Here is a 10,877-nt window from a genome sequence, read left to right as displayed (position 1 = left end):
TGTGTGTGTGTGTGTGTGTGTGTGTGTGTGTGTGTGTATTTATCTCTATCTATCATGCAGAAACTTTCTAAACCTTTGAAGAGCTCTTCAGACTTATTCTTGGAAGTCATGTAGCATTAGTTCTGCTGTTTTTTGTGTTTGAAGCAGTCATAAGCCAATTCAAATTCAAGTGGAGGTGAAACAGACCTCCATCTCCTTGTGAGATGAAAGAATTTGTGGGCAGTGTTTTTAAACTGCCTCTTTGTGACTGAAGTATCTAATAAATCTCTTACCGTGCAGGAGTGCTAGAGACTGGCATTTACTTCTTCATATTAACTTGTATCTGGGTTAACTAATCTATATCTTGCCTTCTATTTTGTCAAAATGATTATTTACTTTTAAATCGTAAGCTTTCCGGTTAATCTTAAATCATGATTTCCTGTTTAGGTTTAATCAGTAAGTAAATCTCAAGATATTCTCCCAGACTTTTCCTTTTCTTTTCATAGTATCTTATACTTTTAGAAAATCTTATGTTCTATTATTTCTATGTAATAAATAATCTAAATATTTAGTGGTTATACCATCACTTTTGATTTCTCTCATGATTTTGCGTTAGGAATTTGGGAAGGCTGTCGTTACTGGGGTCTCTCATACAGTTTTGGTCAGATGTCACTTGGGGCTCCAGTCATCCGTAGGTTACACCTGGCTGGACATCTACACTGGCTCACTCACATGGCTGGTAGTTAATGCTGGCTATCTGTTGGGACCTCAGCTGAAGCTGTCAACTGGAGCACTTACATGCCCCTCTGTCCATCATAGTGGTCTCGAGACAGACTTTTCACATGGAAGCTGGGTTTCTCCAGTGTAAGCGTCTCAAGAGAATCATGTAGAAACTTTTCACACCTTTAAAGAACTCTTCAGACCTATTCTTGGAAATCATGTAGCAGGAGTTATTTTTTGTTTGAAGCACTCACAAGCCTACCCAGACTCAAGTGGAGGGGACAGACTCATGAGATTAGTGTTATAGGATTTGTGTGCAGTGTTTTAAAAATATCTCAGTGTTACTGAAGCAGACTTTACACATAAGAAAATGCATAGATTCTAAGTGTTGAGTTCAGTGCACTTTGACAATTGTATAGACCTAGGCATCCACCACCTGAAACCTGAAATAAGGTATAGAGCATGTTTTCACTCTATAAGGTTCCCTTATGCCCTTTTCAAGTTAGTCTTTACCCAGTCCCCTCCCCCTATAGTTAGCCGCTATCTGACTTCTTTTACCATAGATTAGCTTTTCCTGGTGTATGTGGGTTCTTTCACTCAATATAAAGCTTTGAGATTCTTCCATATTATTGTGTGGATCAGTGTGTTTTCATTGCTGAGTCCTATTTTGTTATACGAACATACCCCAATATATTATAACTTTACCTATTGTTGGATTTTATCCAGTTTATGACTATTATGAATGGGGATATATGAACATTCTTGTTGACATTTTCAAATGGTATCAGGGTATCTTGGGAGCAATACTGCATCACTGTTCAAACCCATGGTATTTCTAAAACATTTCTGTGTCCAGAGACCTTTGATATTATTTACTTCTTTAGATCATAAAGTTTTGCTATCAAGCTTTTTGGGATGAATTATTCCCAGTGGTTTTGAATCCAATACAAGATTGATTTGAATATGTAAAGAAAAGATCTTGGCATTCATAGGGACCGATTTTTTAAAAAAGATGAATGATGTCAACTACAAATTTAAAATCTGTATCTGTTATACACAAAACAATGTCCAAGTTATGCACAAGATTAATGGAGATACTTTGGGAAATCAGGTCCAAATAAACTGACAGGAATTATGAAACATATGTGATAATGATAATAAACAAGACATTTATTTTTCATACTCATTTGGGGGGAAGGAGAAAAGTCAGTATGCCTACCCAATGATGGACTTTCTGAAGGAGTCTCCATTCATTCCATAGAATTGGACAGGTTGCTTCATCTGAGGGTTTTGTACTTTTAATTCATAAAGAGAATTTTGTTTGAAGAGCGTGGTCAAAGGGTGAGCCTTTGTGAGCAGCTTCGCTGGTGCACGGCCAGACTCCCCCTCTGAGTAAAGCTTTTCCCACACTGGCCACACAGATAGGGTGTCTCTCCTGTGTGGATTTTGCCGTGCAGGATACAATTCCCCCTGGTGTGGAAACTCTTCCTGCACTGTGTGCAGGCATAGGGTTTCAGGCCTGTGTGTACTCTGATATGAACAATTAAGCTTCCTTTCTGACTGAAGGCTTTTCCACACTGATCACATCTGTAGGGCTTCTCACCACTGTGAACTCTTCTATGAACAGCAAGGTTACTTTGATTCCTGAAGCTTCTCTGACAAATAGCACACTCATAGGGTTTCTGTCCAGTATGGAGTCTTTCATGAACGGCCAGACTACCTCGTTGACTAAAGCTTTTCCCACACTCCTTGCACTGATACGGCTTCTCTCCTGTGTGTATTCGCTGATGTGTAACAAGATTGCCTTTGGCCCTGAAGCTTTTTCCACAGTGGGTACACTCAAAGGGCTTTTGACCGGTGTGGATTCTCTCATGCAAGGTTAAACTACCTTTTTGCCTGAAGGATTTTCCACATTCTTGACACTCATAGACCCTCTGTCTCACTCCAGGTGAATCTTCCTGCAGTGTCTTAGAATCTGGGGATTTTTGTTCCAGCTTCTCCCTTCTGAAAGAATTCTGGAAATCCCAGCTTGAGGATCCTGTGGCCTCAGAGTGGTCATATTTGTGGTGGGCTTCTGTCATCACATCTGGTAAAAGGAAAGGGAAGTCATGTAAGATGCACCAATATGCTGAGTGGGAAGAATAGGGGAAAAAGAAACAATGCTTTGAGTGCTTATTAAGTGCCAGCCATTATACTGTGAACTTTGCATAGATAATTTAGTCCTGGAAACAAATCCTATGAGATTGCTACACATAAAGAAACAAAAGCATAGGGAGATTGTCAAAGATCTTGCAGCTAAGTGTAAAGTTGGGATTCAAATGCAGGTATGCTCCACAGTAGTATATTGCCTCTAAATTTAATTTAATTTAGACTTAGGCTCAGAAAAATTAAGGAAACTACATAGGAGCAAATAGAGCCCCATACCAAAGTTTTATCTGATTCCAAAAAAGGTATGAATCCAGGGTGTGTAGGACCTAAAGCTTTAAAATTTCGGAGGCACTCTAGTAAGAAAAAGTATAAAAGTAGGTATGGGGCCCTAAAGAGACAAATAAATGAGAAATCCATCTCTGCGCCAATCTGCTTTCCTGACAGTGGAGTAAGCTCCATGAAGACAGAAAATATGTATCAGATCGTTTGGTACCTTATATCTATTATCTCTAATCCCTGCAACCCTGCGAGGTAGAGTTTATTGTCCCATTTTAGAGATGAAGGGCCTGAAGCTCGAGGAAATTAAGTAATTTATCTGATACCATAGTTCAAGCTAGGACAATTATAGATTCTGATCCAAGGCACTTTCCCCTTTAAAATCCTTGCTATTTCAGTCTACTAAGCTACAGTGGAACTGAGATCAATTTTGGTTTGGAAGTTATTCTCAAACACTTTCTATGCAGATGCCTACTGACAGTGTTTTCCATACTGCCCTACCTCTGAGACTCCTACTGCACTTTAAATATGGGTCCATTCATCTATTAAGAGTTTTCTTGGCGTCATCCTAGGAAGATTTTCTCCTTGTTCTCTTGCCTTACCCTTATTCAATGATTGTGCTGAGGTGTAAAGCTGCTCATTCATTTTCTCAGAGACTACTTCAAAACTGCCTCCATGTCAAGACCATTCTCTTGCTCTATTTTTGCTGCTATTTCTAATTCTAGCTTCCAGGCTTTCCCTGTAATCCCCAGGAAGAGTGAACTCCTCCAAAGAAATGTCTCCTCCGCTGAGTCAGCAGTGCTTGAGGACAGGGACACTGAATATTGTGAGCTGAGGGCATCTCAGCGATCAACCGACTCACTCACTGAAAAATGCTACATTCTGAGCATATCTTCCATGACAGTCCAGCAGGGTAGCTGTTGGAAATCCAAACATGTCCACGCCTGCCCTATGACCTCAATCACCACCTCTTCATATGATTCTTCCATGGGCTGTTCTTGAACACCTGAGAAGGAAAAAACAAAAAACAGAACAACAAAAACAAATAGGAAAGGGCAGGAGAATTGATAAGTGAGAAGGATAAAGTCAACAGGAGCTCCACTTTGGGATGAGTAAATGAAGGAAATCTGGACTGCCTGATATAATCTTAGTCACCTATAACATAACTGCAAAGTTGGCCAAAAGGTACTGTGACCACCCGAGTCAAATTGGAAAATGAGTTGGGAAAGCAGAGAACACATAAAGTAAACACATAATCTCTTTCTGGCAATCCTAAGATAATGGTCACTCCTGTTTGTATGTTAGCCTTGGCATGTAATTGGGATCTCCCACTTCTTTCCCCCACCTAACCATCTGCTCTTTTACCCTTCAAGCCTCCAAAGGAATTCTGAATCTAAAAAACCCAACATTTTAGCCTTCATGATTGGTTCCAGGATACAAATGGCTCTAGCTCTCCCCTCCAGTTCCCCCAGGTTGTAAGGACAGAACAAAGGATCTCATGTTTACCCTGTAGCAATATTTAGGAGGTTCCAGATCCAAACTGCCCTCTCCTATTCTTCTAGATATGAGAATACCAATTCTACATATAAATACTTGTCAACTCTTGGAGAAGACCTACTTCAGACTCCCAAAACCAAGCCAAGGCACTCCAACTAGGTAACCTGCTCAAATTCTCAGTGCTAATAAGGAGTCCAGGGTGGGTAAAGGATCAAATTAAAGGCTTTTGAGATCCAGAGTCTATGCTCTTACACTAGACAGTTCTCTAATGATTAAAGAGCTGGTGAGACTTTCTATAAAATAGAACAGAACGTAACAGCGCTTGACCAGATTTTACGAATCTTCAAGATCCTAGGAATCCTCCTGCTCCGTATTATCTTTCTCTACCTTCTTTTTTTGAGTGTTTTCTTCTTACTTTAGGATCTTAATTACTGAATTCTTACACTTTATGCAGTGATTCAATGTATAATCTTTATTTCCGTCTAATATGTCTCATCAAAACGTTGGCCTCCTGATTTAATGAAATAGCAGTGTGATGCTACAGTGCTTTATTTTGTTAACCTAAGCACCTGGTCTTGACAACTGTGCATTCTGCTACATTTTGTTTTGACTGGAGAGGCATTTAAAACTTGTATTTGGAGGCCTCACTTCCAATTTGGAGTAGAAGCTACAAAGGAATCCTCTATGAGAGTGCCAGGATGCTACAGGATGTTCATTTGTTAGTTCAAGGTGTTACTGCTCAACAACTGCACATCCATCAAGAGTCAGTGGAATAGGCATGAAAACTGCTACCTAAGGTTGGACTCTGTCCCTGGGGGGAATCCAGCAAATAGCCTGGTCAGAACAAGAGGGTAGAATTAGTAGCTCTACCTCTTCCAACAAGTAACAACTCAGCTGTGTGTCAGGAACCTCCTTGATTAAAAAAGGGAGATTGTCTTATTTTTCTCCCCAGGTCACAAATCTGAGGAAATAATTTCCAGTAGATTTTAAAGACATAGCTTTATTAATAGAACAATGCTTTTCTTATCAGAAAGGCTACTTATCCTTTTGAAAAACTTAGGCCATGAGAAACTTGGATTCTTGCCTTGGCTTCTCCATTACCCCATAAAACCTTGGGCAGGCAAGTAACGAAACATCCCTCACTATATTTTCTCACTGACTAAATCGGTTAATAACACTGTCATATCAAGTGGCTCTTGGGGGAATGAAAGAACCAAATGTGAAAAATCTCTGCTGTAACCTACGGACGGACTGAAGGCCTAATGGTCCTCAGGAGAGGCCTAGCAGAAAGGGGTTAACTTTGCGGTCTTGGTATCCTCTTGGGTGATAGTTTCAGGGTTAGAAGATGAGAGTAGACTGATTATTTTTCTCCACACGTCTGAATTCATTTTGTCCTTTCTCCCATTCTCCACCCTGACAAGTCTGATCAGTCCCTAGAGACTGAGTTGCACCCCCAGGCCATGTTGTGAAACCTTAACTGCAGGCCCCTGGGCACACCTGCCTTTGGCCTCCCCCTCCCGCGTCTCCAGGGTGCGGGGCCTTCACCCACGCCCTGCCCTGCGGAGCGGCGGTCGGAGGGGCCCCTGCTCCCCGGGGCGCCCTCTCCCCTCCCGCCTCAGCTAACCCCCCACCGGGCCCACCCTGCACCCCGCTCTCCGGTCCAGCTGGACCCTTCTCTGCGGGCCGCACGCCTCTCCCCTCGCGGGTGGCCTCCCTCGGGAATCAGGCCGGCCGGGCCTGCTCAGGGTCATGGGGGCCGGAGGGCCCAGGGGTGGCGGCCCGCCCACCGGCCCCGCCTTGCCAGGGCTCACTGACCCGGCCGGCGGCCTCACTCACCGCAGCGGCGCGCGCCCGTAGACAAAGGCCGGCGCCGAGCTCACAGCAGCGCCGGCGCGAGCCACCGAACTACAACTCCCAGGAGGCTCCGCGCGAGCCTGCCCGCCGGGTCCTGGGCCTTGGTCGTCCGGGTTTCTCGGAGCATTGTGGGAAACGTAGTTCGGCGGCACGCCCTGCCACTCGGGCTTTGAAAGGTCCCGACCCGCGTGGTGTCCTCTGGCGGATACCCTTCAAAGGCCTCAAGGCGGAGGCGCCCTGTCCACTGACCGAGACGTCGCCTTTCAGATTAGCAAGGCCTGGAATAGCAGCCTCGGGAAGCCGTCTGCTGGCCCAGGAAATCTGGAATCCGGGGTTCTTGCAGGGCTTCGTGAAAGGAAACAAAGTCTTGGAGGGACAAGAGCCTTGGGTGCTTAGGCGTTATGTGTTGATAGTCTGCAAGAGTAAAGATTAAGTATTCTGTAGTTACAGCTCTGAAGGTAGAAGCAGAGCTTTCAAGTAGAGATTATGGGGAAGAATTTGACACAACCGAAGAATTTCGATACTTCTGTGGTGTAGAGCTATTCCCTTTAGTTCCCTTTAGTAAGATTCTTGTCTTGAGTTTGCGTATCAGCTCCACCACTGATCAGCTGCGGGACTCTGGGTAGGCTTCCTAACCTGGTGGGAAGTCCGGGGTATGGTTAGGTGGCCCTAAAGGTGCCAGGTGGGTTTCTTGGGAGAGCTAGGGTCCAGACCAGGCGACCCCCATTCTGTTCCTTAAGAGCAAAGACATGTATGTGAGTGAACCCAGAAAAAGTTATTCTTCATATACCCTATGAATTATGGAGAGAAAACAGTATTTTGTAGGGTAACAGATTAAATTTTTCCTCTTACCTGGAGATATGACTGAAACATGGAGGAATAGTAAGCCCTGAAAATCAGCACATGGAGCAAGAGCTCCATTCTTTTAATGGGGCCTCTATGAAGAGCCTGCTCACGCAGGCAGAGAAGTCCTTAGTCCTGTTGTGTGATACTGCGAGAGGACAAGATTGCTTTTGAGCATCTCTGAGGTAAAGGATCTCTAAAAATGCCCCAAGCCTCCTTCAAATGCACTTTTATAGGATCCTGGCCTCCCCCAAGAGGGAATTTGGAGAGGGAAGAATGGCTACAAAGTTCCTAAGGACTGAGGCTGGGGCTCTTTCTTCCTTGGAATCACCTTTACTTTCCTTCTTCCTGGAGGTCTCTTGCTCATTGTACCGCTCTTCAGGCTTCCTGCTCCAGAGTTTCTGCTTGAAGACGGGTCTCCTCTTGCTATGTTCTTGTCCTCTACCCTAAAGCCACCTACCTGTTAAGCAAAACAGAACAAAAATTAATTTCACAGAGTTTACAAAATGTAAGTAATATTAGTCAGTATCATCACCAATAATACATCATTACTTAAGTTCATTGAATCTGTGTGTGCTGGGCCCATTTTAGTGTATGTGCTGCTGATGTGAGCACATGCTGAGCCCATTTTAAATGTCAGGTACTGTGCTGGGTGTTGGGGATGCAAATGTGAAGACACATCCCCTTCTAGGAAGGGAGCTGACAGTATAGTTGAAAAACAAACACACCACTTTCCTTAAAACCTGGGCCAGTATTTGCCTCACTGAGAGGTCCCTGAGTGTGCAGTGGAAACTTCGTGGATGTCCCCTACTCCGGAAACCCCCCTCAGCACCACTGCAGAGCTCCCTGTGGTGCCTCCTTCTGTCATTCATTCCAGAGTAAGGGAGAGAAAGGGGACAGGACAAAATCCCTGCTCTTCTCTCTCTTTCCTTGCAGAACAGCCAGATACTTTTATTTTTTTGAAGCCCAGGAAGCATAAGCACACAGCAAAAGCCAGACCTCGTGTTTGATTGGGCAGTGCTCTGTGAGTGTCTCTGCTTTCTTCTCTCCCAAGGCTGTGCCAGCAGGCTGTGTGCATCACTTCCCAAACCCCAGGACCAGGAGTCATTTCTTCTGCTGCTAAACAGCAGCAGCTGCCTAGAAGTCACTCTGGGCATAATGGTTCTGTTAAGGTCAGGATCAGCTGTGGACATTAGGACAAGTTTCAGATCACACTAGTAAAGTAGATGACAAAGCTTTGGTGGGAAAAGGTGTCTGTAAAGGAGAACTAGTAGTTACTTTTTTCCACACAAATCTGCGTAAATTCTCTTAAGGAGCCTCGGGAAAGTGGGCATATTGAATGGAAATGGGGGGAAAGCAGTTAGGCCTGGAGGTGATGAGACCTAATGCTTCCTAGACAGACACTTAGCATCTTCACCCATGTCCTAAATGGGGCCCAGTTTTCAACCACCACCACCCACGCAACAGGAGGTCGGGGAGCAGGGTGATGGTGTGAGCAATGTGGATTTGAACAATTATTCAAGAACTCTTCCCTGATTTTGCATGTGTTTCAAAACATTAGGCAAGGACAGACAATTCAGTAAATGGTGTTATGACAAAAAGCTAAAACATTTGGGAAAGAAATAAAGTGAAATGTTTATCTTACTATAGCCAAGATAGCCTCTAGATGGATTAAATACAAAATGTAAAACTCAGATCCACAAAAGGTCCAGAAGAATGTGTAGATTAATATTTCTAAATTTAGAAATTTAGCATAGGAAAGGCTTTCCTACCCATGGTAACAATGGTAGAAATAATAAAGAATTAGATTGCTGGATTTGACTGATTAAAATCCAACACTTCTATGTGTCAACACCATTTATGAAGTTAACATATGACAAGCTGGAAAATATTAGTAACTGTCGTATTTAAAGATAATATACAAAAAGAAAACATTTCATTAGAAATCTGGCAAAGGAAAGGGGCGCCTGGCTGGCTCTGTTTGTTAAGCATCCAACTTTGGATCAGATCATGATCTCACCATTCGTGAGTTTGAGCCCTGTGTTGGGCTCTGTGCTGACAACTCAGAGCCTGGAGCCTGCTTCAGATTCTGTGTCTCCCTCTCTCTGCCCCTCCCCTGCTCATGCTCTGTCTGTCTGTCTGTCTGTCTGTCTCTCAAAAATAAATAAACATTAAAAAAATATGAACTCTAGCAAAGGACAGCACCTCATAAAAGAAAAAATAGAATTCAATAAAAATACTCAGATTTGCTATTAATCTTTTTGAAATGCCAGGTGAAACAGGAGATTTTCTTCCCTAACTACTGGATGGCAAAAATTGCGGAAGAGACTAGGGCAATGCACATTTTCATCCATGGGTAGATTGACATTTAGTGATATGTATCAAAAAGTCCTAAAAATGTACATACTATGTCTAGGATATTTTCCCCAGGGGGGCAAACATCAGATATCCTAAATGTGGAATGAAAGCTGCGGCATCCAAGTTTATAAAGTATATTATTGACTTGCAAGGGACTTGTGGTTTCTTTGAAGGAGGGGCTGCCCCAGAAGTTTCCATAAGATGGCATGATGCTCATGTCCTTCTCTTGCTCCCATAGTTCCGAGCTGCCTTTGGATCTAGAATGGTAGAATCTGCCCTCCTACAAGAGTTTATCAGAACAATTTTCATTGTGTCTCAAATCTGTGTTTATTCTATTCCCTGTCAAAAATGCAAGCCCCTTGGGGCACCTGGGTGGCTCAGTCGGTTAAGCGTCTGGCTTCGGCTCAGGTCACGATCTCACGGTTCGTGGGTTCGAGCCCTGCGTCTAGCTCTGTGCTAACAGCTAGCTCAGAGCCTGGAGTCTGCTTCAGATTCTATATCTCCCTCTCTCTCTGTGACCCTCCCCTGTTCGCACTGTCTCTCTCTGTCTCTCAAAAATAAATAAAAAACATAAAAAAATTAAAAAATGTAAGCCCCTTTAGTCATTTGTCAACAGCTGTGTTTTATGTCTTCCATCCCACGATCCTGTATACTCACTGAACTAAGCAGCCTCCCATCCCTCCAAAACCTTCCCACTGTGTCTGTCATGGAGGCCAGGGCTTGACAGAAAGCTGGCTGTCTCCCAGCCCCTTCTGACCAGTGGCCAGGCTTGAGGCACTGACCCTATCAGAAAGAAAGGGATCTGTGGTTTTGCACAGTTCTCTGGTCAGGTTGTTTGTTGGGTCCCTCACCCCGACGGCGGGGCGGTAAGTCCTGCGGGTTCTTTCCTGAGGGAGGGAGAGAGAAATAGGGCAGGAAGGGGATGCACAGAGAGTGAGGCAAGACAAGCGATTTCTGATCAAGCACCCCCTTTATTAAGAAAATAATTCACTCTTACATAGGGTTTGGGGCGGGGAACTGACCCAGGTTGGTTGCCAGGTAACAGAGTCAAATGATTATTAGAGAAAAGGGAAACTGAAACTGAAACTCTGGACACAGCATCAAAAGAAGCGCCCAGACTTGCCTCTGCAATGCTGGGGAGGGGAAGCTTAGCGCTGCATAAACCAGAATGCGGTTTGATCTTTTGTTCATTTTGGCTTTTT

The 10,877-nt window shown here is 43.9% G+C and overlaps 1 protein-coding gene across 2 annotated transcripts; it reads right to left on the bottom strand.

The window, feature by feature from the left end:
* Positions 1 to 1,843: 1,843 nt before the first annotated feature.
* ZNF32 (zinc finger protein 32) lies at positions 1,844 to 6,539 on the bottom strand. 2 transcript variants are annotated; one of them, XM_029932167.1, is made up of 3 exons: positions 6,457 to 6,539; positions 3,990 to 4,129; positions 1,844 to 2,785 (listed from the first exon to the last, which is right to left on the bottom strand). In XM_029932167.1, the coding sequence occupies exons 2-3, from the start codon at positions 4,057 to 4,059 to the stop codon at positions 2,034 to 2,036; spliced, it is 822 nt and encodes a 273-aa protein (XP_029788027.1). In that variant the 5' UTR covers positions 4,060 to 4,129; positions 6,457 to 6,539; the 3' UTR covers positions 1,844 to 2,033. The 2 variants fall into 2 exon arrangements, with proteins under 2 accessions (XP_029788027.1, XP_029788028.1); XM_029932168.1 differs by lacking the exon at positions 6,457 to 6,539 and having other exon boundaries at positions 3,986 to 4,072.
* Between the last annotated feature and the right edge of the window lie 4,338 nt (positions 6,540 to 10,877).

Source organism: Suricata suricatta, chromosome 2 (assembly GCF_006229205.1).
Source record: "Suricata suricatta isolate VVHF042 chromosome 2, meerkat_22Aug2017_6uvM2_HiC, whole genome shotgun sequence".
In the NCBI taxonomy this organism is placed as follows: Eukaryota; Metazoa; Chordata; class Mammalia; order Carnivora; family Herpestidae; genus Suricata; species Suricata suricatta.
This window is presented reverse-complemented; position numbering and strand designations above follow the sequence as displayed.